At 41.6% G+C, this 27282-nt stretch overlaps 2 protein-coding genes across 4 annotated transcripts in view; one reads left to right on the top strand and one right to left on the bottom strand.

The window, feature by feature from the left end:
* tmem38a (transmembrane protein 38A) overlaps positions 1-27282 on the top strand; it is a 135082-nt gene that overhangs the window by 51859 nt on the left and 55941 nt on the right. The gene's annotated exons all lie outside the window — the stretch shown is intronic.
* The window catches only part of smim7 (small integral membrane protein 7), a 41628-nt gene that overhangs the window by 6884 nt on the left and 7462 nt on the right, over positions 1-27282 (bottom strand). The window contains exons 2-3 of the mRNA XM_059991729.1: positions 25592-25633; positions 17178-17230 (exon numbers count right to left, since the gene is read on the bottom strand). Of these exons, the coding sequence (XP_059847712.1) occupies positions 17178-17230; positions 25592-25633 (95 nt within the window). The remainder of the gene's footprint in view (positions 1-17177; positions 17231-25591; positions 25634-27282) is intronic.

Here is a 27282-nt window from a genome sequence, read left to right on the forward strand (position 1 = left end):
GAAGATGCTCCACAAAGATATCCCTTTTCTCTGTTTGGTTTCTCGAATATAGGGGAAGCCACATTGTGAACATGGAATACAGTACACTAGATTGGAACGTGGTACACTAGCATCACTGATTCACATGAAAACTGCGTCTCAGGATGGTGGGAAGAGAAGTGAAAGTACAGGAAGTGATTGGTGGGGAAAGAAAGATGGGTTTAGAAGTCACAAAAATCTATTCAAAATGCTGAAAAGGGAGGGTAAGGTATTTATGTCTGTTGGTGGGACCTTGTTGAAGCTGACATAAGTTGCAAAGCAAAGACTGGTGAGGTGAGTGAGGCCCGGGAGAACTTATTGCCCTGCCCATATGAAGAGGAAATGAGATGAGATGAGATGTGGTCAAGGATTCTAGCTGAGGTGTCTAGAACATAAGCACCTGACCACTGAGGTTTGTTGAGGCAATAAATCGACTGCGATCTCAGTACAGGCAGTCCCCGGGTTACATACAAGTTCTGTTCCCGAGTCCATCTTTAAGTGGGATTTGTACGCGTTGGAACAAGTACATCCAGTATTATTTAGCGTCAGTCAAATGTTTGTCTTAGTATATAGTGTATAGTTTACCTTTCTATGCATATAAAACACTTAAGAAACGTATGTATTCCAATAATTAAACCACTGCGTTGCTTAGTAATAATTGTAGCTTTCATCAGGGCAGGGCGTTTCAAATACTCCATTATTCTCACTTTATCCTTTAAAATTGTTCCGATCATTGACCAACTGTAGCCTAACACTTTTCCAATGACCGATGGCATTTCACCTCTTTCCAAATGCTTTATTATTTCCACTTTATTTACAATCGCAATCGCTTCCTGTCAATGGAACAGAAACACTGCCGGTGGCGGGTCCTGAGCTCCGCCGGCTCCTGAGGTCCGCTGGGTCCTAAGGACCACTGCACTGAGACAGGCTAAATGAGACCAGTGGGGGCTGTGCTGGGTTTGGGTATTTGATCCTCCACAATATTCCGTGTGGGAACTTAAACTGGAGGTGGCTGTGTTTTTTTATGAGGTCGAGTTGCGAGCTTGAAATCAACCCAGCATGGATGGTATGGGAGTCACTGGATCAACATCAACCTGGCACAGGAGCGGTTTGTCACTGGATTGAACTTGCGAACTTCCGTTCTCTAGCCCGGCGCTGATCTCACTGCGCCACCAGCCGACCGGAAAGGGTGGCGGCGGGGTCAGGGTGAACCTTATTAAGAAAAATTTAAGCCAAATACAAAGTTAAACACTCAACACAGTGTCAATGGCAACGAATTAAAATGGCGGATGGTGTTCTGCTTCCTTGGTTCGTAAGTACAAGTTGTCCTTAAGTCTGATGTTCGTAACTCGGGGACTGCCTGTAAATGATAAAGTAAGGATAAGAGCAGAATACTGTTTCTTATGCTTATAGCATCCTCTCCCATTATCAGCAGATGCGGTAATGTACAGGCAGCCCTAGGACCAAGTTCCAACCCTAAGAACGATTTGTAACCTCAACAGTTCATAACACTGTGGGGGAGGATCACAGAAACAGCTGTGATGGGAAACAGATCAGGGGCAGGAAGTGCAGCGGTCCTCACCGACTCAGAGAATCTGTTTTCTGTCCCCAGTTCTGCTCAGCTCACTGATTGTTGTGGCTCAGTGGATAAAGGTACAAGGACATTTTCCCATCCAGCAGATGTCTGGAGCCCTAGAGCAGTCGACAAATCTGTTCCCATCCATCCCACCCTTTCTCCAAATGCTTTTTTGTATGTACGGGATATCCATGTCAGGCGTTCATGACCTGGTGTGGACCCTGTATTTAGTTTATTTGTTGCATGAGTTTAAGAAACTGCATAATCTAACATGCGACTGAAGACAAAATAACAATCCAAAATGGAGGTAAACTGCAACTGCTTCCTTCCTTCATTGGTGTATAAGAGATTGTGTTGATTAGAAGTCACTAAGGAATCAGATTTCAACTGTTGCCAGGTAAATTACTCCCCTCCTTCCATCTTGTAGTGACTGAAGCAGGGCTACAGCTGGAGCACAGATTCTAGCAATTCTCTGGAGGTGTAGGAGGAGGAAAAGCAACAGAATGAACAAAGATTTGGGAGAAAGCAATGGAGGTGGTGGCAAGGAAGCATACTTTAAACAAAATAACAGAGTTAAGATAACAAAACATGGATTTCAGAAAGATAAATGGTTGGAATAGATCCAGAAAACAATTAATTCAATCAACTACACCTGCTGTGAAAAGTGCTCTGCTGTGGCCTGAGTGGCTTTCTTCCCATACAGTACCTTGAAAAAGTATTCATACCCCACAACTATTTTCACATTTTACTGTCTCATTTTCTAAATTTAAAATATACTGAAGTAGAATTTTTGAGCTAATCTACAAAACATTTTGCATCATGTCAAATCAAAAGAAAAATTTCAAAACTTGTCAACAATTTACTAAAAAAATTAAAAACCAGAATTGTGAGTTGAAGAAGTATTCATGCCCTTTAGTGTAATTACTACACTAACTTTCCTCAGGTGCAATACCTTACCAACTCATCCAATTTGTTGATGTCAAATATTGGAGGATCATCTGTTTTCAATGAATTCATAAGAATAAATACACCCTCTCTCTGTAAGGTCCAACTGTATGATGGATTTTCAACAGACCAAAATGAAAACAAAAGAGCATTCAAGACAAGTTGGGGAAATGATAATAAAGAAGCATAAATCTGGGGAAGGGTACAAGACCATCTCAAAGGCACTGAACATATTTCGGAGTTCAATGCAGTCCATCATGAAAAAGCGGAAAAATGTGAAACCACAGCCACTCTAAACTCAGTCACTGGAAAAGAATGGCACTTGTAAGAGAAGCAACTGTGATGCTAACACTCACTCTGAGTGAGCTGCTAAAGTAAGGAGCTCCAACTGGAGATGAAGTTCATGACTCCACAATCTCTAAAACCTTGCACAAAAAGGGTATTTATGAAAGAGTGGTAAAGAAGAAGCCCTGACTAAAAAATAAAGTGTATACTTGCCTGTAAAGACTTTGCAAAATGTCACTTATAAGATACTCTAAAGAAGTGGAAGAATGTCTTGTAGTCCAATAAGACTATAGTGGAAATTTTTGGCCTCAACACTAAGCAGTACATGTGGCATAAATCTAATACTGTGCATCAGCCAGGTAATGCTATCCCTACTGTAATGTATGATGGAGGTAGCATTATGCTATGGGGCTGCTTTTCAGCATCAGGGACTGGAAATCTGATCAGGATAGATGGGAAGATGAATGCTACTAAATATATCTTGGATAAAAACCTGCTAGCCTCTGTCAGAAAGCTTAAACTGGAGAGGAAGTTCATCTTTCAGCAGGACAGCGACCCAAACCACACTGCCAGAGCAACCTTGGAGTGGCTTCAAATGGAAAAAAAATTGATGTCCTTGAGTTGCCCAGTTAGAGTCCTGACCTTAACTTGATCAAACAGCTCTGGCAAGACCTCAAGATTGCTGTCCTCTGCTAGTCCCCAACTAACCAGGCACAGTTTGAAAAATTTTGTAAGGAGGAATGGGCAAATCTTTCTCCATTACGTTGTGCAAAGCTAAAGTATTTCTATCCAAAATAAAACTACTGGCTGTAATAGCTGGAGAGGTAGTTCAATTAAGTACTGAACAAAGGGGGAATAAATACTTCTGAACAGCTGACATTGATTTTTTAGTTATTCATGCTTTACAATTTTCTCGGGGTTTTTTTTTGGGTTTATTGTGAGAGAAGAAGCATGTGATTCGCAATTTAAAATTCTGTTAATTGACCAAAATCTCTGGTTGTAATACTCATGTGAACAAAGGTTGGGGGGGGGTCAATACTTTTATAAGGCATTGTATATGGTTAACCCAGTGCACAATCAATGGCTGAGTGTAATGTGCCCACAATCTCCACCAGACCCAAAGTGTACGTCCATTGTTATTTAGTGAATAGATATGTAGAAACCACCTGCTTTATCACCTCATCAAATCAAAGGGGAAAAGTGAAATGGATGGATTGAACTCGACATCTAAGAATTGTGTTTTCACATACTACCGAAATAAAATTTCCTTTGGGTGTCAAATTAATGAAGCAAATTCAACTGAAGTAATTGTAGTTCCCAAACACTTCTTACTCTACGTGGCATAATGTGTCAATTACTGAAGCACAAATAGAGTGATGTCATATGCAGATTAACAAAGCATTCAGCCAGAACAGAATACACCTGCCAACAGCCATAAACAAAGATCTCAAGTACTCTATGAAGCAGTTACATCAGCAGAGAATTTTACTAGTTACTTTATCTTGATCCAGATTTTAAGGAGATAAAGAATATTCTAACATTTAATTCAAACCTGGCTGGATTCAAAATGATTTTTTTTGTAATATACATTCCAACCTTTTATGTATCCCTCCCTGGTAGGAGCATGAAAGAAGACTAGAACCAACCAAAGAAAGCTAGAATCAACCACATACATTTGAAATAATGTTATTCTTCCTTCATTAGTTGGTGCCAGGGGACTAGAAAATTGCAAATGTCACTTCATTCTTTAAGAAAGGAGGAAGGCAGCAGAAAGGAAATTATAGACTAGTTAGCCTGACCTCAGTGGGTGAGAAGACAATGGAGCAATTGTTAAGGATAAGATTATGGAGTACTTGGTGACACAGGACAAGATAGGACAAAGTCAGCATGGTTTCCTTAAGGAAAAATCTTGCCTGATGAATCTTGGAATACATTGAGGAGGTAAGTAGGGTAAATAAAAGGGATGCAGAAGGCCTTTGACAAGGTGCCACGCAGGAGGTTGCTAACTAAGTTGAGCCCATGGTATTTCAGGGAAGTTACTGGCATGTTCAGAGCTTTGGCTGGTTGGTAGGAGGCAGCAAGTGGGAATAAAATGATCCTTTTCTGATTGGCTGTCAGTGAACAGTGGTGTTCCGCAGGGATTGGTGTTGGGACTGCTTCTTTTTATGCTGTATATCAATGATTTAGATGGCTTGTTGCCAAGTTTGCAGATGATACTAAGATTGGTGGAGGGGCAGGTAGTGTTGAGGAAACAGGTAGGCTGCAAAAGGACTTGGACAGATTAGGAGAATGGGCAAGATAGTGGCAAATAAAATACAATGTTGGAAAATGCATGGTCATGCACTTTGGTAGTAGAAATAAATGTGCAGACTATTTTCTAAATGGGGAGAAAATCCAAAGATCTGAGATGCAAAAGGAATCCTTGCGCAGAACACCCTAAAGGTTAACTTGCAGATTGAGTCAGTTGTGAGGTCTGTAATACAGAAGCAGGGATGTGATGCTGAGGCCTCACCTTGAGTATTGTGAACAGTTTTGGACTCCTCAGCTAAAATGTTTTGGCATTGGAAAGGGTTCAGAGGAGGTTCACAAAGATGATTCCAGGAATGAAAGGGTTATTATATGAGGAACATTTGATGACTTTGGCTGTGTACTTGCTAGAATTTAAGGATGGAGGGAGGTCTCATTGAAACCTTTCAAATGTTGAAAGGCCTAGACAGTGCAGAGAAAAGGATGTTTCCTAAGGTGGGGGAGTCTGGGATAAGAGGGCACAGCCTCAGGATAGAGCGGTGTCCATTTAAAGCAGAGGTGCAGAGAAATTGCATTAGCCAGAGGGTGGTGAATTTGGGGAATTAGTTGCCACAGGCAGCTGTGGAGGCCAGGTTGTTGGGTGTATTTAAGGCAAAGCTTGATAGATTGGACATGGCATCAAAGGTTATGGGATGTAGGCTGGGGAGTGGGGCTGATGAGGGGAAGAAAAAAGATCAGCTATGACAGAATGGCAGAGCAAACTCGATGGGCCAAATGGCCTAATTCTGCTATTTCTTATGGTCCTTAGATGGAAACACTATCTCATCCTTTAACCAAGCACATTACAATCACCTCAACTCAGTACAAATTCAACAATTTCAAATCATCACATTCCAACCATTTCACACAGATTTCCAGCATTCCTTCCTAATTTCTTTGGCAATTTCAGATAATTACACTGAATTTTCATTTGTGATTTAATGATGGTTTCACTCCATTAGAATTGCTTGTCTTTTATTGCCCTGCCAAACTGTTTTGATCTCAATTAAACCTGATTTGTTAACTTTTCTATCTTGCAGTCTCTCTTTACATTAACTACACTCTCTAATTTTGTGTTTCAATAGACAATAGGTGCAGGAGTAGGCCATTTGGCCCTTCTAGCCAGCACCGCCATTCAATGTGATCACGGCTGATCATTCATAATCAGTACCCCATTCCTGCCTTCTCCCCATATCCCTTGACTCTACTAACTTTAAGAGCTCCATCTAACTCTTTCTTGAAAGCATCCAGAGAATTGGCCTCCACTGCCTTCTGGGGCAGAGCATTCCACAGATCCACAACTCCCTGGGTGAAAAAGTTTTTCCTGCACTCCATTCTAAATAGATTACCCCTTATTCTTAAACTGTGGCCTCTGGTTCTGGACTCCCCCAACATCAGGAACATGTTTCTTGCCTCTAGCGTGTCCAATCCCTTAATAATCCTATATGTTTCAATCAGATCCCCTCTCATCCTTCTAAATTCCAGCGTATACAAGCCTAGTCGCTCCAATCTTTCAACATATGACAGTCCCGCCATCCAGGGAATCAACCTCGTGAACCTATGCTGCACTCCCTCAATAGCAAGAATGTCCTTCCTCAAATTTGGAGACCAAAACTGCACACAATACTACAGGTGTGGTCTCACCAGGGCCTTGTACAACTGCAGGAGGACCTTTTTGCTCTTATACTCAATTCCAAATTATACTTGCTATTTTCTAATCCCATTGCTTGTGTAACAGCAGACCCAGCATTGAATCTTGAGGTACACCACTTTGCAGGCTAGGGGGCAGGATAAGCCGGTCAGGTGAGATCCAGCACACCAGACCAAGACGAATAGCATATATACACACTTGTTACATACACCTGTTAGGGTGCATTCTCCAGATACCTTATGAGGTAACCGTAGCCTCCAGCCAGGAGCAGATGTCATCAGGTGGTTCCCAACCTTCACAGAGTGTTTTGACCCTTAACTAGAACACTGTCCAGATGGTGGGCTGGCAGTGGTGGCCAAATCACTGCCCATCTGCTCCTGGCTTCCAGCTTCCCTCCTCTTGCCTACTCCAAATCCAACAAGAGGCTTGTTCTGCCTCTTCCCCCATCCTACAAGCTGCTTGTTTTTTGCCCCTTTTGTCAGGCCCAGAGCTGACAACAACCACCATGCTGATTTGGCTGGGAAACCTGAATCATTGAGTGTGTGCCTTCAGGCTTCTGTACGTCCTTCCCCACAGTAACAGTGTGAAGTAGGTGGGAATCCTTAATGATGGCTGGAATCTGCCTTCCTAAAGCACCACTCCTTGAAGATGTCTTGGATACTATGGAGGCTGGTACCCATGATAATGTTGACCTATTTTACAAGTTTCTGCAACTTATTTTGATCTTGTGCAGTAGCTCCCTGCCTCATACCAGGTGGTGATGCAGTCAGAAGGCTCTCCACGATACATTTGTAGAAGTTTGAGTGTTTTAGTTGACGAACCAAATCTCTTCAAACTCTGACTGAAATATAGTCGCTGTCTTGCCTTCTTTATTACTGCATCAATGTGTTGCATCCAGGTTAGGTCCTCAGAGGTACTGACAGCCAGGAAATTGAAAGTGCCCACTCTCTTCACTTCTGATCCCTCTTTAAAGATCGGCTTGTGGTCCTTCATCTTCCCCTTCCTGAAGTCCACAATCAGCTCTTTGGTCTTGCTGACATTGAGTACAAGGTTGCTGCTGCTTCAGCACTCAACTATCTAGTACACCTTGTTCCTGTATGCCCTATAGTCACCATCTGAAATTCTGCCAACAATGGTTGTATCATCAGCAAATGTACAGATGCTGTTTGAGCTATGCCTAGCCATACAGTAATGAGAGTAGAACAGTGGGCTAAGTACACATCCCTGTGGAGAGTCAGCAAGGTGGAGATGTCATTTCCAATCCACCTCTCCAGTTGCAGAGGGAGGCTCTGCAGCTTTTCGATCAAGATTGTAGGAATGATAGTATTAAATGCTGAGCTATAGTCTATAAACAGCACCCTTATGTAGGTATTTGCATTGTCCATGTGATCCAAGGCTGTGTGGAGAATCATTGAGATTGCATCTGTTGTAGACACATTGTGGCAATAGGCAAATTGCAATAGGTCCTTCCTGAGGCAAATGTTGATTCCAGCCATGACCAACCTCTCAAAGTACTTCATCACCATAAATATGAGGGGTACTAGACAATAGTCGCTAAGCAGCTCACACTGTTCTTCTGGGGCACTGGTATAATTGTTACCCTTTTAAAGCAGGTAGAAACATGACTAATAGTGAGTGATTGAAAATGTCTTTGAATACTCCCAGCAGTTGGTTGGCACAGGTTTTCACAGCCTTACCAGGTACAGTTATTGGATCCTGCTGCCTCGCAAGGTGTCAGCTGATGTCGGCCTCTAAGACAGAGATCACAAGGTCATTGGATCCTCATAGCTGCAATTTTGTTTTCCTTTTCAAAATGAGCATAAAAGGCATTGAGCTCATCTGGTAGTGAGGCATTCTGCCATTCATGATGTTGGGTTTTGCTTTGTAGGAAGTATTGGCCTGCAAACCCTGCCAGAGTTGATGTGCATCCGATGTCGCCTCCACCTTCTCCCGGATTTGTTCCTTGCCTCTGGGAATAGCCCTCCACAAATCTTATCTGGTTTCCTTAATACAGATCTAGATCACCAGGCCTAAATATCACAGATTTAGCCCTCAGATTATGAACTTCCTAGTTCATCCACAACTTTTGGTTTGGGAAGGTACAGTAAATTTTCATAGGGACACACTCATCCACACTTTTTAACAATGTAAAATCAACAATATCTAACTTGTGCACTGAACCCAGATTGAGCATCAAAAAAAAAATTTAACACCGTCCTAGGAATTATCCAGCATTGGGATTGGGTTTACATCAGGTTTTAATTTTATATTCTTACAGATCTTCAGTGAATGAGGCCTCCATTGGTCCGTCAGTGGATTCGCATGCATGGGCAGTACAATATAGAGAGAAAGCTGTTGCCCATGCAGCAAGCTCCCCCTCTCCATGCATCTGATGAACCTAAAGGAATGGCAGTGACCAATACAATTTGGTACCAGTAGCATCGCAGGAGTTGCGTTGAACTCAAAGTAGGACTGCCTTAGGAACTCCAGCTCCAGAATTTTCCCTTGGGGGTTTACTCCCAAAGCCTTCCCCATGATTGTGTATAACTGCAAGGCAGCACAGGTTTGAGATCAGAGTTTTCCTTTTCCTAGATGAACTGCCAACCACAGATGATGAGCTCCATCTGCAGACCTTCAGTAGATCTCAATAAAATGGTTTTATTGAAATTTGAGTATTATTATTGCCCTCTTCAGGGAAGTTTGGCAACGCAAGGCAAACCTTAGGTTGTCAACTTTCAGTTCATACAGGAGATTGAGGTGATAGATACGAGCTACAGGGAGGTAGGCACCCCTAGGTTGCAGGAGGCAGTTAACAGGAGAAGGGAAATGGACAGCCAGTGCTGAGTACCCTGCATTAGAGTTAGGGTTATTGAAGGACGGCCATTCCCTTCAATAACGAGTATACCACTTTGGATACTGTTGAGGGGGATGATCTTCCAGGAAAAGCCTCAGTGACTGACTCGCTGGCACTGAGTCTGGTGCTGTGGTTCAGAAGAAGAGAGATTAAGAGGACTGCAGTGGTGATGGAAGATTCCACAGTCAGAGGAACAGAGACAAGATTCTGTGGATGCAATGGAGACACCGGATGGTATGTGCCAGGGTCAGGAATGTCTCGGATCAGGTCCATGGCATTTTAAAGGGGGAAGGTGAGCAGCCAGAGGTCTTGGTACATATTAGCACCAATGACCTAGGTAGGAAAGCTGAGGAGGTCCTGAAGAGAGATTTTAGGGAGTTATGTAGAATGCTGAAAAAACAAGACCTCCAGAGTAGTAATCTCTGGATTGCTGCCCATGACACGTGCCAATGAGGGTAGGAATAGGATGATTTGGTAGATGAATGCGTGGCTGAGGAACTGATCCGGGGACAGGGAATCAGATTTATGGATCTTTGCAATCTTTTCTGGGGAAGGTACAACTTGTACAAAGGGATGGGTTACACTTGAACCCAAGGGGGACTGATATCCTTGCAGGCATGTTTGCAGAGCTGTTTGGGAGGATTTAAGCTAATTTGGCAGGGGTTGGGAAACAAAGTGATGTCACTGTTTATAAACAGAGGCAGTGTGCAGTGAAACTCCTAGCAAGGACAGGCTGATGATAAGAGCAAAATTACAGTTTACTTGATGAGTTGCAACATAAAAGGTGGACAAATTTGAAAGGGGTGATGAATACAAGACTGAAGGTGTTAGATTTGAATGCACACAGTATACGATATGTACTTGTAGCACAGTTATAGTCTGGCATGTATGACATTGTGGGCATCACTGAATCGTGGCTAAAAGGTGGTTATAGCTGGAAGCTTAACATCCAGTGACACAGATTGTATCAAAAGGACAAGGAAGTAGGCAGCAGGGTTGGTATGTCTCTGTTGGTAAAAAAAATTAAATCAAATCATTAGAAAGAGGTGATATAGGGTCAGAAGGTGTTGAATCATTGTGGGTACAGCTAAGGAACTGCAAGGGTAAAAAGACCCCAAACTAAAGGACAATGTTACAATAGTCATGGGGGATTTCAATATGCTGGGAGGTGCTAGATCCCATGAGGGGGAATTTCTAGAATGCCTGTGAGATGGCTCTTTAAGAGCAGCTCATAGTTAAGCACACTAGGGGAATCAGCTATTCTGGATTAGGTGTTATGCAATGAACTAGAATTGATTAGAGAGCTTAAAGTAAAAGAACACAGAGGATACAGGACATTGATCATAATATGATAGAATTTACCCTGAATTTGAGAAGGAGAAGCTAAAGTCAGATGTATCAGTATTGCAGTGGAGTATAGGGAATTAGAGGCATGAGTGAAGATCTGGCCAATATTAATTGGAAAAGAACACTGGCAGGGATGATGGCAGAGCAACAATGGCTGTAATTCCTGGGAGCAATTTGGACGGCACGAAATATATACATCCCAAAGAGGAAGAGGTATTCTAAAGGCAAGATGACATAACCGTGGCAAACAAGAGAAATCAAAATCAATGTAAAGGCTAAAGAGAGGGTATATAATAGTGCAAATTTGATGGGAAGATAGAGGATTGGGAAGCTTTTAAAAAAACCAACAGAAGGCAACTAAAAAGTCATAAAGAAGCAAAAGATGGAATATGAAGTTAAGCTAGCCATAATGTTAGAATAATACTCTTTATTGATAGCTTCATAGCCATATTTGCAGACAGTGTGAAAATAATTGAAGCAGCAGGTAACTTTGAGGACATAGAGGCTACAAAGGACTCAGACAGATTAGGAGAATGGGCAAATAAGTGGCAGATATAGTGTCAAGAAGGGTATGGTCATACACTTTAGTAGAAGAAATAAATGTGCAGACCATTTTCTAGGAGAGAAAATTTAAAAGTCTGAGGTGCAAGGCACAGGATTCTCTAAGGGTTAATTTGCACGTTGAACAGTGGTAAGGAAGGCAGTTGTGATATTAGCATTCATTTCAAGAGGACTAGAATATAAATGCAAGGATGTAATGTTGAGGCTTTATAAAGCAGAGGTGAGGTCTCACTTGGAATATTGTGAGCAGTTTTGGGTCTGAATTCTAAGAAAGGATGTGCTGACATTGAAGAGAGCTCAAAGGAGTTACACAAAAATGATTCTGGGATTGAAAGGCTTGTCATAAAAGGAGCTCTACTCACTTGAATTCAGAACAATGATGGATGACCTCAATTAAACTTATTGAAAGGCTTCAACAGAGTGGATGAAATGGTGGGGCAGTCTAAGACCGGAGGATACAGCCTCAGAATGGGGCGGTGGGAGGGTCCCTTTAGAACGGAGATGAGGAGGGATTTCTTTCACCAAAGAGTGATGAATCAATGTAATTCATATCCACAGGTGGCTGTGGAAGCCAAGTCATTGGTATATTTAAGGTAGAGGTTGATATATATTTGATTGGTCAGGAAATGAAGACAGATGGGGAAAAGGCAGAGGATTGGAGCAGAGAGGGAAAATGGGTCAGTAATGATGAAACGATGGAGCAGACTCAATGGCCAAATGGTCTCTTCTGGTCTAAAAGTACCTTAGAAATTTGATCAGGCTTGCCACCTGGTGGCTGAGTATGGTAAGTGCACCATTCTCCATAGTCATTCTATTTACACATTCTATTTCAGAAACAATTTAAATTTCTATTTAAACCCCTCAACAAATATACACCAGCACTATAAGCATTTAATACCAGGATCAGAGAAAATATGAACATCCATCATCTCCAGATTAGTAGAAAAAGAGCTCTTCCTAAACCCCACCTTCCAGCACTAGTTCTGAAGCTCTGTGGAGTCACAATTTTTCAAATACACACTGGAGTACAGTTGGCCCTCCTTATCCGCGGGGGATTGGTTCCGGGACCTCCCGCAGATACCAAAAAATGCGGATGCTCAAGTCCCTTATTTAACCAGTTGTGCGGTGGACATTAGGACCCGGCGGCATAGCTCTGAATCTACAATGTTTTATGTTCATGAAAATAATGATGATCATGATTGAAAATAAAGTGGAAGTAATAAAGCAATCAGAAAGAGGTGAAACACCATCGGTCATTGGAAAAGTGTTAGGCTACAGTCGGTCAACGATCGGAACAATTTTAATGGAGCATGTGCAAGGCCCTGCCCCAATGAGAGCTACAATTATTTCTAAGCAATGCAGTGGTTTAATTATTGAAATATACATTTCTTAAGTGTTTTGTATGCATAGAAAGGTAAAATATATACTATATACCAAGACAAACGTTTGACTGACTGATGCTAAATAATACTGGATATACCTGTTCTGACTTCAAGACAGACTCAGAAACGGTACTCGTTCATAACCCGGCGACTGCTTGTACTTTAAAATAATCTCTAGATTACTTATAATACCTAATACAATGTGAATGCAATGTATATAGTTGTTATACCGTATTATTTAGGGAATAATTACAAGAAAAAACAGTCTGTACATGCTCAAACAATGAGTGCTGGAGAGGGAACTTCTGGGTTTTCCCGATCCGCTGTTAGTTGAATCCGCACGTGCGGAACCCGCCAATAAGGAGGGCCGACCGTACTGTGACAAGGAGTTGCAAACCCCTATAGCACTCTGCATTAAAACACTTTCCCCATCCTCCTCTACTAATTCTACAAATTACCTTAAATGCATGCCTTTGGATTCTCACTTTCTGTTTCCTCCCTGTGGCCTCCCATAATTTTATACATGTCTTTTAAGGCCCTCCTTCTCCCCTCAGCTTTCATATCCAGCCCTATCCAGTCTTCCGTCTTAGTGAATAGCTTCCAATGCTGGATACATATCTGTAAGCCACTCCTCTACAATATATCTTTCCTCTAAAGTGGTGACCTCAAGGTGTACATTGCATTAAAAAAGGTCTTTAGGCCCAACCCACCAATTACTAACCAAGGTGCCTATCCAAGTTAGTATCATTTACCTGTGTTTGACCATATCCCTCTAAATTTGCCCTTCACACCTTGACCCATGCCCTATAGTTTCATAACCCTACACAAGGAAATAGACTGACCCTTCATGATGTTATAAAGCGCAAACACGAGGAAATCTGCAGATGCTGGAAGTTCACACAACACACACAAAATGCTGGTGGAACACAGCAGGCCAGGCAGCATCTATAAGGAGAAGCTCTGTCGACGTTTTGGACCGAGACCCTTTGTCAGGACTAACTGAAAGGAGAGATACTAAGACATTTGAAAGTAGTGGGGGGAGGGGGAAATGCGAAATGATAGAAGACTGGAGGGGGTGGGATGAAGCTAAGAGCTGGAAAGGTGATTGGCAAAAAGTGATACAGAGCTGGAGAAGGGAAAGGATCATGGTCATCATCTCTGGTGACGGCTTATCTACTGATATCTACTATAAGCCATAGACTCTCACAGCTACCTGGACTATTCCTCTTCCCACCCTGTCTCTTGCAAAAATGCTATCCCCTTCTCACAATTCCTCCGTCTCCGCTGCATCTGCTCTCAGGATGAAGCTTTTCATTCCAGGACAAAGGAGATGTCTTCCTTTTTTTAAATAAAGGGGCTTCCCTTCTTCCACCATCAACTCTGCTCTCAAACGCATCTCTCCCATTTCCCGCACCCCATCCACTCGCCACCCCACTCGGGATAGGGTTCCCCTTGTCCTCACCTCCCACCCCACCAGCCTCCAGGTCCAACATATAATTCTCCGTAACTTCCACCACCTCCAACGGGATCCCACTACCAAGCATATCTTTCCCTCCCCCCCCCCCCCTTTTTCTGCTTTCCGCAGGGATCACTCCCTACACGACTCCCTTGTCCACGTCCCCTCCATCCCTTCCCACCGATCTCCCTGCTGGCACTTATCCTTGTAAGCAAAACAAGTGCTACACCTGCCCTTACACTTTCTCCCTCACCACCATTCAGGGCCCCAGACAGTCCTTCCAGGTGAGGCGACACTTCACCTGTGAGTCGGCTGGTGTAGTATACTGCGCCTGGTGCTCCCGGTGTGGCCTTTTATATATTGGTGAGACCCGACGCAGACTGGGAGACGGTTTCGCTGAACACCTACGCTTGGTCCGCCAGAGAAAGCAGGATCTCCCAGTGGCCACACATTTTAATTCCATGTCCCATTCCCATTCTGATATGTCTATCCATGGCCTCCTCTACCGTCATGATGAATCCACACTCAGGTTGGAGGAACACCTTGTATACCGGTGGGATAGCCTCCAACCTGATGGCATGAACATTGACTTCTCTAACTTCCGTTAATGCCCCTCCTCCCTTTCTTACCCCATCCCTGACATATTTAGTTGTTTGGTTTTTTTCTCTCTCTCTGCCCATCACTCTGCCTGTTCTCCATCTCCCTCTGGTGCTCCTCCTCCCCCTTTCTTTCTCCCGAGGCCTCCCGTCCCATGATCCTTTCCCTTCTCCAGCTCTGTATCCCTTTCACCAATCACCTTTCCAGCTCTCAGCTTCATCCCACCCCCTCCGGTCTTCTATCATTTTGCATTTTCCCCTCCCCCCACTACTTTCAAATCTCTTAGTTTCTCTCCTTTCAGTTAGTCCTGATGAAGGGTCTCGGCCCGAAACATTGACAGAGCTTCTCCTTACAGATGCTGCCTGGCCTGCTGTGTTCCACCAGCATTTTGTGTGTGTTGTATGATGTTATAAACCTCTGTACAGTCATCCCTCAGCCTCCTTCAATCCAGAGAAATGAGTTTCAGGTCAACTAGACTCTTATTATAACTCAAATCTTCCATTCCCAGTAACACCCTTGTGAATACTGTCTGCATTTTCATAGCTTAATAATATCATTCCAATTCTATAGCAACCAGAACTGTAAATAATAATATTAAGGGTGATCTTGGCAACCTCTGAACAGCTATAACATCACATCCCAACATTTGTACTCATTGACCCAAAGGATGAAAATAAGGCCCCATATCTTTGCATTTTGCCATTCAGAAGACTCTCAATTTGTACCTCCTCCTTGTTTTCTTTGTGAGTAAAATCTATCTTGAACCTTAGTCTCCTTCTGAAACATCTTTTGCCTTTCAGCTAAAAAAATTGGTCTGACTCCAATTATCTTTGCCTTTTTCCATTACTTCAAGTCACTTTTTATTGTCATTTCGACCATAACTGCTGATACAGTACACAGTAAAAACGAGACGTTTTTCAGGACATGTTATATGAACAATACAAAAACTACACTGAACTGCATAAACCAACACAAAATCTACACTGGACTACAGACCTACCCAGGACTACATAAAGTACACAGCAAGTATTACAATAAATAACAAACAGGACAACAGGCACAGCAGAGGTCAGTAGGTTGGTAGTCCGATGGCTTGAGGGAAAATCTGTTGCATATATAAACAGCTGAATGGCGGCGTCCAGGATTCCGTCCATTTCTGTACTCCTGCTGAGTACTTTGTTGCCACAGATGTCGTCCAACTTAATGTCCATTGGCGAGCCGGCCGGCTAGGGCTTGCTTTTCTCCTAGCACGGACTCCTGCCCGCTCACCTCGCTTCCTCGCACACTGCTTATGACGTCCCCACATCTGGCCACCAGCATCAGGCAACTCCGAGGACTGCAGGCCCGATTCCCTCAGCATGCCATGGTCGCGCAATCTAACCAGCAGATTTTCATGAAGGTTTGTTTTTGGGCAATCTCTGTATTGTAGCAGTATCTGGCAATGGTAGATAGTCACTCTGTTATCCATTGCCCTAAACCCTAATTGTGCCTTAAAATTAAATTAAAAAACTAAATTAAAGTAGCACCAGATCCGAAAGGCCACTGCTGCCGTGTGCTACCTGACTGAATTAACTACCATCCACACTTTCTCCTTCTGGCATTCCTGCCATCTTCCCCACTTCATTCCAAAATTATTCCCTATCCATTTCATTTTTTGAGTTTTCTACATACTGACCAAAAAGATTCTCCTCAATGGAACTTAGGAATGCTTGGGATACGAGTCTAGTTTGCACAACTTGAAAATTCCAGTATTTTCAAATTAATCCATTTGTTTTGTTCTTAGACCCCAGCTGTTCTGAGCTACATACTTCCGTTGTTGTATTGAAAAGTATGTTCATGAATAAAAGCGAGAAATTCAGATTGATATTGTTAAAATCTCCTTTCCAAACCAAAGTAAACAACACAGAATAGTTGATGTCTTAAAATAAACTATGACAGTTAGTTAGAACTTGATTAAAACTACTCAAACTAATGTGGTGGCAGTTTTGTAAACCTATATATTAACAACTGTGTGACATAGATACAAGTGGCATGTGTGTAGTGAATGAATGCAAGACGGAACAGGTAACACAAGATGGAACTCTACCAAATGATAATACCAACCCCTTCACATGGAACTGATCATTCAAGCTCCCATAATATAATACTTTCAGTGGTGTACTGAAGGATCAGATCGCAGAAGGAAATTTTAATTTAGAAGCCTTAAGAAATAAAAATACCTGTCGTCAGCTGTCGTCCATCTTCACCAAAACCTTGCAGTTCTTTTCTCTTTCTAAAATACAAAATGAGGAAAAGTCAATTGGTCATCTCATGCAGTGCAAACAAGAGAGCAGTGTAAATAAGCCAGATTGGCCGCTACATTTATCCAGAAATTCTGCTGTGTTGATGAATGTTTTTGTGAGTAACCATGATTAATTTTAGTTTCAGTATTCATGTCAGTTATCTAGACTGCATTATGTAGGCATAGAAGGTCACTAGACAACAGGGTGACCCGTTGGGGTACCCTTTGAGAGAAGGGTAGTGCAGTCTGATGTGAGAATGAAGACTGCATTATGTAGGCATAGAAGGTAATAGACCAGGTGTTGGTAAACTGGTGAGTATAGATGGTCGGTCTAGAATCTAGATGGAGCAGGCTGAAGGCACTGTTTCTGTGCTGCATGACTATGACTCAATTTAAATCAGTAAAGCATCACTTCTGTTTCACAAAACAATACTGGACTGTGATAACCCTGAATTTTTTTAATAGTGTCCATTTAAATAATATATTCTAAATTTTTCCCTACAACAGTTAAGCTAATTGAACTGTAGTTGTTTTGCTGCATTCCTCCCTCTGTTCTAATTCCTGATTTGTAGATATTACTGACATTTTATTGATATCTACAAAAGGCAACTGATAAAATAACTATCTACTCATTTGCTATTACGAATTCTACAGACTCACTTTCAACAGGACTAACTTTTTAAACTCTATTTTTAAATATCTATAGAAACTTTTACTATCTGTTTTCATATTGTTGGCTAGTTTTATATCATAATTTTTTTCCTTATTAATTGTTTAGTCACCCCTTGCTATTCTATCTTCTCTATTCAGTTTTATAGCCTGCCACTCTTGTGCAATTACAAACTTGGTCTTTTTCCTTAACCGCGGATAGTGATTGGAAAATCTCTTCCTAATTGGAATGCATCAATTCTGTTTTCTGAAGATCCCCTTAAATGATGGCTTGCCCACAGAAGGCAAAGGATGATTCTAGATGGTTCATATTCTGTATGGAGGTCAGTGACCAGTGGTGTTCCACAACAATCTGTTTTGTGACCTCTTCTCTTTGTGATTTTTATAAATGGCCTGGATGAGGAAGTAGAAGAGTGGTTAGTAAGTGTGCTAATGACACAAAAGTTGGGTTGTTGTGGATAGACTGGAGGGTTGTCAGAGGTTACAGCAAGAAATTGATAGGATGCAGAACTGGGCTGAGAAGTGGCAGATGGAGTCCAATGCAGATAAGTGTGAAGTTGTTCATTTCCGTAGGTCAAATTTGAAGACAATATATATTAATGGTAAGACTCTGGGTAGTGTGATGATCAGGGAGATTTTGGTGTCCACGTTCATATATCACTCAAAGCTGCTGTGCTTTGTTGTTAAGTGTTGTTAAGAAGGTGTGTGGTGTGTTGGACTTCATCAACCTTGGGATTGAGGTCAAGAACCATGAGGTAATGTTACAGCTATACAAGACCTTAATTAGACCCCACTTGGAGTACTGCGGTCAGTTCTGGTCACCTCACTACAGGAAGGATGTGGATACTATAGGAAGAGCGCAGAGGAGGTTTACAAGGATGTTGCCTGGATTGGAGAGCATGCCATATGAGAATAGGTTGAGTGAACTTGGCCTTTTCTCCTTGGAGTGATGGAAGACGAGAGGTGAGCTGATAGAGGTGTACAAGATAATGAGCGGCATTGATCACGTGGATAGCCAGAGGCTTTTTCCCCAGGGCTAAAATGGCTAACACGTGGGGGCATAGTCTTAAGGTGCTTGGAAGTAGGTTAAAGGGGGATGTCAGAGGCAAGTTTTTCCAAACAGAGTGTGGTGGGTGCGTGGAATGCACTGACAGCGATGGTGGTACAGCCGGATACAATAGGGTCTTTTAAGAGACTCTTAGAAAGGTACATGGAGCTTAGAAAAATCAAGGGCTATGTGGTAAGCAGTTATTAGAGTAGGTTACATGGTTAGCACAGTATTGTGGGCCAAAAGGCCTGTAATGTGCTGTAAATTTCTATGTTCTATGCTTGCCGCCACCACATCTTGATTAACTGGTCCCTTAAGCCAATATGCTGGCTCACTTCAGCAGGCTCTGCTTTTGTTTACTTATAATTAAGCTTAAGATTCTCATCTTAAACCCTTTCTACTCTCCGTCAAAACGAATAGTAGAATTTGGTAGTACTATAATCACTGCTATTGAGGACACCTTCACTGTGAGGTAATAATTAATCTCATTGCAGATCCAGTACGACAGAACCACAAATCAAGATTTCCTTTGTCCAATTACCCTTTCCACTGTAGGTACTTTACGATCCACATGATCATTGTCATACTTTTCTGATTAGCTCCAATTATTTCTACCTTTACTCTTGGTTCTACTGTTTGGTTACTGAGGAACTTGACTCTTCTTCCATATGAGATCCTTTGCCTTTAATTTTGGTTGATGTGGACATGGTGGGCTAAAGGACCTGTGTCTATGCTGCATGACTAGAACTTCACGACTTCTTAATTACATGCCTAGGGCCTCAGACTGACCGACAACGCAGAACATATTTATTTGTCCTACCTATGAAATTGATACATACACCAATGATTCGATTCTCTTTCTTCCACTGCATGTTCCACAGCAGCCTTGAGCAAGTGTCCTGAACACTTACCAAGCAGGCAACAGGCTTTCTGGACTTTTGCTCTTTGCTATAATGAATGTTTGTCCCCTTTACTACTTCTGTCCCTTACTACCACTAATTTTTGTTTGGTCCTCTAACTGAAAGGTCTTCTGGTACCACAATGTAATGGTCAGTCAGTTCATCCAAAGAAGCTGATAAAACAACAAATCCTTTGGACAAAAAAGTTCAAAAGTATATTTATTATCATTGTATGTATACTTTATAAAGATTCATCTCTTTACAGGCAGACAAAACAAAATAGAGCCCAATAGAACCCATTAAAACAAAAGACTGTCAAACACAGCATATACAGAGAGATAAAAATTCGTGCAAACAATAAAAGTAAGCATATAGCTTCAGAACTGACATTCACAAATGTGAGTCACAGACACGAAACCAGGCATCACTGCCGCCAACTGAACTGGGGACACTGAGGCTCCTACACTCTTTCCTTCTCAGCCCACTGATTTCCCTCACTTGAGTCACAAGCTCTTGTCACTGACTCTGTCTGAAGCAGAACATCTCAGTTTATGGGAAATGGGAACTTTATGGGACAAAGTATCCATGTAATTGTTCCCTTCCTGATATGCTGAGCTCAAACATTTACTGTAGATGTGTTTACCCTGGATCCCATTGCATTAAGACAACAGGAGCAGAAATAGGCCATTCAGCCCATTGAGTCTGCTCTGCCATTTCATCATGGCTGATCCTGAATGACATTCAACCCCATACACCAGCCTTCTTGCCATATCCTTTGATGCCCTGACCGATCAGGAAACTATCAACTTCCAACTTAAATATAAGCATGGACTTGGCCTCCACTGCAGATCTACTATTCCCAGGCTAAAAAAATTCTTCCTTGCGTCTGTTCTAAAGGGTCACCCCTCAATTTTGAGGCTGTGCCCTCCAGTTCTGGATACCCCTGCCACTGGAAACATCCTCTCCACATCCACCCTTTCAACATTCAGTAGGTTTCAATGCGATCCCCCACCCACTGCATTTTTCTAAATTCCAGTGAGTACAGGCCTAAAGCTGCCAAAAGTTCCTTGTATGTTAACCCCTTCATTTCTGGAATCATTCTCGTGAACCTTCTCCGAACTCTCTCCAACGACAATACATCCTTTCTGAGATATGGGGCCCAAAACTGTTGACAATACTCTTAAGTGCAACCTGACTATTGTCTAATAAAGTCTCAGCATGATCTCCTTGCAATAAGTGCCAACATTGCATTTGCCTTCTTTAGCACAGGCTCAACCTGTAAATTAATCTTCTGTGAGTCTTGCACGAGAACTCTTGGGTTCCTCTGTATCTCTGATGTTTGAACCTTCTCCCCTTTCAGATAATAGTTCACACTATTGTTCCTTTAACCAAAATGCATTATCATACATTTCCCAACACTGTATTCCATCTGCCACTTTTTTGCCCATTCTTCCAATTTGTCTGAGACCTGTTGCAATCGCATTGATTCTTCAGCACTACCTACCCCTCCACCTATCTTTGTATCATACACAAACTTTGCCACATAGCCATTAATTCCACTATCTAAATCATTGACAAACAATGTGAAAAGCAGTGATACCTATACTGACCCATGAGGAACACCACTAGTCAACCAGAAAAGGCACCTTTTTTCCCCATTTGCTGCCTCCTGCCTGTCAGCCATTCTGCTATCCATGCCAGTATCTTTCCTGTAATGCCATAGGATTTTATCTTGTCATGTGCTTGCACCTTATCAAACACCTTCTGAAAATCCAAGTAGATGACACCCACTGCCTCTTTGTCCTCACTTGTTACTTCCTTGAGGAACTAACAGAGTCACCAGGCAAGATTTCCCTTTACAGAAACCATGCTAGCTTTGAGTTACTTCATTATTAGTCTCCAAGTACCTTGAAACCTCATTCTTAATAAATGACTGCCAATACTTACCCCAACTACTGAGGTTAGGCTAACAGGCCCATAATTTCCTTTCTTCTGCCTTCCTCCCTTCTTAAAGAGTGGAGTGACAATTGCAATCTTCCAGTCCTCTGGGACTATGCCAGAATCAAGTTTCTTCAACAAACTCTCTCAGGACTCTGGGATGTAATCCATCTACCCCAGGTGACTTACCCAACTTAAGGCCTTTGAGTTTGTCTAGCACTTTTTCCTTTGTAATAGCAATAGTACTCACACCTGCTCCCTGACACTCACAGACCTCTGGCACATAGCTAGTGTCTTCCACAGTGATGACAGATGCAAAGTAACCCATTAAGTTCATCTGCCATTTCTTTGTCCCCCATTACTACCTCACCAGCATCATTTTCCAGTGGTACATTATCAACTCTCACCACCCTTTTATTCTATATAACTGAAAAAACTTTAAATTTCTTGCTTTATATTATTGTCTAGTTTCCTCTCATATTCCATCTTTTCCCTTCTTATAGCTTTTTAGTTGAATTTTGTTGGATTTTCAAAGCTTCCCAGTCATCCAACTTCCCACTCACTTTTGCTAACTTATATGCCCTTTCCTTGGCTTTTATGCTGTCCTAAACTTCCCTTGTCAGCCACAGTTGCCTACCCGTCAATTGAGAACTACTTCTTCTGTGAGACTTATCTATCCTGCACTTTGTGAACGATTCCCAGAAACTTCAGCCATCTTTGCTCTGCCACCATCCCCGCCAGTATCCTCCTCCAATCCACCTGGGCAAGCTTCTCTCTCATGCCTCTGTAATTCCCTTTATTCCACTGCGATACATGCGAGTTATGCTCTCTCAAATTGCAGTATGAATTCAATCATTATGATCACTGCCTCCTTAGGGTTCCTTTACATTAAGCTCCCTAATAAGATCTGGGTTATTACACAACACCAGATCTGATAGCCATTCCCTGAGTAGGCTCAAGCACAAAGCTTTCTAAAAAGCCATCTCATAGGCATTCAACAAATTCCCTCTCTTACGATCTGACACCAACCCGACTTTCGCAATCCCCTTGCATACTGAAGTCCCGCATTACAATTGTGTCATTACCCTTATTACATTCCTTTTCCAGCTCCCTTTGCAATCTCAACCCCACATCTTGGTTACTATTTGCTGGCCTATATATGATTCCCATATTGGTTTTTCACCCTTGCAATTTTTTGAAATTCCACCCACAAAGATTCAACATTCTCTGACCATATGTCACCTCTTCCTAAAGATGTAATTCCATCTCTTACCAACAGAGCCACACCACTGCCTAGACCTTCCTGCCTGTCCTTTCAATACAAAGTATACTCTTTGATGTTACACTCCCAACTATAACCTTCTTTCAGCCACAACTCAGTGATGCCCACATCATACTGACCAATCTCTAACTATTTGTCTGTCTAACTGTATTACTCATGCTATTTTTGAAGGAGAACACCTATTCTCCTTGAGTACACACCAGTAGATGTTACAAGCATGTGAACTTATGAGAACTGAATGTTTGGGGAATGATAGTGTTGACCCTATTATCTATATGGTATCCACTGATGCATTGATCAGAGATTCCAACCAAGGCTCATATAACTAGATCTCGAGTTATTTAAGCGTTACCATTTATGATTACCAGCATCATCATCCGGCAGTGACTACTACTGAATTCTAAAAAGTAAAGATTTGATTTAATGTTCCATCTTATCACTTCTGCAAGATTCATGGCTTGGAGTCAGATACTACCTACATGAGATGAACTCGCCAGACTCACTTTAATGGGGGTGGCAGTATTCTCTGAGTTCCAAACTCGGTGCCTCCTTATTGCTATGGTCACTCCTGGTGTTAGATCTGGAGATGATTTGTCCAGAAGGAGAATGAGGCACAAATCTGACGATTACAGCCGTTTTATTAGATTTTCATCGTAGACAGACAGGGTCAGGTTTAACCAGCAAGCAAGGTAGAGGGGTCATAAAGGAATTTAACGAACTGTAAGTGGCTGTACCTGGCTGTAACAAAGGAATGTGAGCACATGATTTCCTTTTATACTGCAAACCGGTTTGAGTAAGTTTAGATAAGAAAGCAGTTTAGCAGCTACTAACCGAGTCAGACTTCAGCTTAGCAAAGAAATACAAAAGTATAGATCCAAATATAATATAAGTTACTCTAAGTATAGAAACAGGAGATTATACGAACATTAAACAAGCGTAAAGAAAGCTAGAACTACAAGAAGAAACATAATAAAAACAACAAATAATCCATATTGCTCCTGATGACTCTTACAGCCTTTCTTTCGTTTTTTCTTCCAATCTCCTTGTATTAAATTCTTACAATTTAGTACAAGAGGTGATAAGTTGGAACAGTAAATCAAATGTGGACCTTGTGTGCTAATAAAAATTAAGTTGTACTAAACCTTGGTTTAGAATCTCATTGTTTGACATGTTGTAGGGTAATGTAATTAGTGGAAACGTACATAATTCACGACATTGAATTGGGGTTTTTACTGTAAGAGGCTGGTCTAACGTGATGATGTAGTTACGTAAGGATCTTTTGGCATGCTTTGTGTCCATTTTTTGGTATTCAATAAATGAGCTGCTGTGGTTTTTTCTTAAATATAATCATCACCATTTTATTTGTGAAAATCTACATAAGTTAGTTTACATATGTAGATTGATTGGAGCAGCTTCCGGTTGTTTATTGCTAAAAAGAAACAACCCCATGCAAAGAACCAAATGGTTATTGCCCCTTGTGACCAAATAAACATTAAAAAATACAGGTTCTGCTATTCGACAGATTGTGGCCACCCACTTTCTGCACAGGCAAACCGGCTCACAAATAGCCAGCGCGCAGGGGGAGACTTTGGTAATACGCCTCTGACGTCATTTCCGCCCGGAGAGGGCGGGCGCTGGGGATTAAATGCCAGCGCCGTGAAGCTTGAATAAACTAGTCTCGAAACGACTTACCGACTGCGTGTCGTTATTTCAGCGCTGTGTGCAGCACATCGCTACAAGATAATAATACAGAACCAAGCACTAATGGTGCAGAGGTAAGAAGTTTATCCAGAGAACTTAGATTATTAATTGAATAAATGGAATAAGTCGGCAACGATGACAGTGACCATGAAGGTAACAATCTAGTTTACAGGGGTCCATAGGGAAGGAAATCCACTATCCTTGACTGATCTAGGACTGGATATCCATCAAGTCTATCAAGGATGTCCATACAGAAAGGTGCCGGAAAAAGGTCAGTAACATCCCTCTCATCCTGTTTAGGGACTGCTTGTCCCACTCCCATCTGGGAGAAATTATAGCATCCATGTCAGGACTACCACTCAAAAACAAAAATTTTCCTCAAACAATAAGGTTGATCAACACCTCCATCCACCACCTTATTTCCTGACAGTCACCTTATGTACAGACACTTCTGTCCCTATGGACATACAATCAATGGATACATGCCACCTTATGTACTTGTATTTATTGCTTTTTTATTATTACGTTCTTTATCTTAGTGTTTTTATTGTGCTGCATCAGAACTAGAGTAACAATTTATTTTGTTCTCCTTTAAATATGGACTTTCAATACCAAATTCAACTGAAAAGCTCTCATTTTATATTTTAAGGCTCCTTGTGTAATGCCCTATCTTTCCCATTCCTCTCAAAAATCAGGCAATAGAATTTTCTAAAATTATGAGATTCTAACTTTTAACCATTAAATGGAATGAAGACATACTGTATATTTCAGCCACAAAAGCCTGAATTCATTCCCGTCCAGCATTTTATACTCACAGTTTGAAGTTCAACACAGCTCCTGCATTCATCAGCAAGGTGCTGCAAGAGAATAAATTAATTGAAAACACTGGAAAGCAAGTTTATCCTGTATAACTGCCCACCCTTACCATTTCCCTTTGCCTGCTGCAGCTGATTAATTTGAACATACCAGGTGACCCCCGCTTTACGAATGTTCGCTTTACGGCACTTCACTTTTACAAAAGACGTACATTAGTAACCTGTTTTCGCATTACAAAGAGGATTTTCGCTTTTACGAATATTTTCCCCATATAAATTAATGGTTCTTCGCTTTACGCCATTTCAGCTTAAAAAAGGTTTCATAGGAATGCTCTACCTTTGTAAAGGTGGGGACACCTGTATTTCCTACTGTTTGCTCGAATGCCTGTGTTTACATTTAGTTTCTTCTGACTGAAAGCTTCGTACCTCTGGAGAAGTAACCTCTTACTGTAGATACTTCCTGTTGTAGTTACATACAGAATAAAAACATTCCTGAAATATTTAGAACTTTTGTTACATTTGCTACACACAAAATACTGAAGGAACTCAGTGAGTCAGGCAGCATAGAGAGAAATAAATAGGTAACATTTTCGACCAAGACCCTTAATTAGGTCTACACAGAGTATAGTCCATCAAAGTGTGACATGAAGGTTTGACTCACCACAGTTCAAGGGTTTGTTTAAAATGCATTCATCAATTTTTGTCTAATAAAGTACCATTTTCATCAAAATAAATTTCAAATTAAAATTTAAATACTATTAGTTTATGTTTATATAGCATTACAACATTGTAATATCTGAAGTTCTTTACAACTAATCTCGCTGCTGCCATCAGATAGAAAGTACAAGAACCTTAGGATTCACACCACTAGGTTCAGGAACAGTTACTACCCTCAACCGTCAGGCTATTGAATTGCCCCATCATTGAAATGTTCCTACAGCCAATGATCTTACTTTAAGGACTATTTGTCTCATTATCTCATGTTTTCATTATTTATTGCTATTTATTTATATTTGCATTTGCACAGTTTGTTGTCTTCTGCACTCTGGTTGATCTTTCATTGATCCTCTGATAGATATTATTCTATAGATTTGCTGAGTATGCCCACAGGAAAATGAATCTCAGGGTTGTATGTGGCAACATATATGTACTTTGATAATAATATTTATTTTGAACTTTGAAGTATTATAGACAATAGACAATAGGTGCAGAAGTAGACCATTCGGCCCTTCGAGCCTGTACCACCATTCTGAGATCATGGCTGATCATCTACTGTCAATACCCGGTTCCTGCCTTGTCCCCATATCCCTTGATTCCCCTATCCATAAGATACCTATCTAGCTCCTTCTTGAAAGCATCCAGAGAATTGGCCTCCACTACCTTCCGAGGCAGTGCATTCCAGACCCCCACAACTCTCTGGGAGAAGTAGTTTTTCCTTAACTCTGTCCTAAATGACCTACCCCTTATTCTCAAACCATGCCCTCTGGTACTGGACTCTCCCAGCATCTGGAACATATTTCCTGCCCCTATCTTGTCCAATCCCTTAATAATCTTATATGTTGCAATCAGATCCCCCCTCAATCTCCTTAATTCCAGCGTGTACAAGCCCAGTCTCTCTAACCTCTCTGCGTACGTCAGTCCGGACATCCCAGGAATTAACCTTGTGAATCTACGCTGCACTTCCTTTACAG

This window comes from Hypanus sabinus, chromosome 16 (assembly GCF_030144855.1).
Source record: "Hypanus sabinus isolate sHypSab1 chromosome 16, sHypSab1.hap1, whole genome shotgun sequence".
NCBI classification, from domain to species: domain Eukaryota; kingdom Metazoa; phylum Chordata; class Chondrichthyes; order Myliobatiformes; family Dasyatidae; genus Hypanus; species Hypanus sabinus.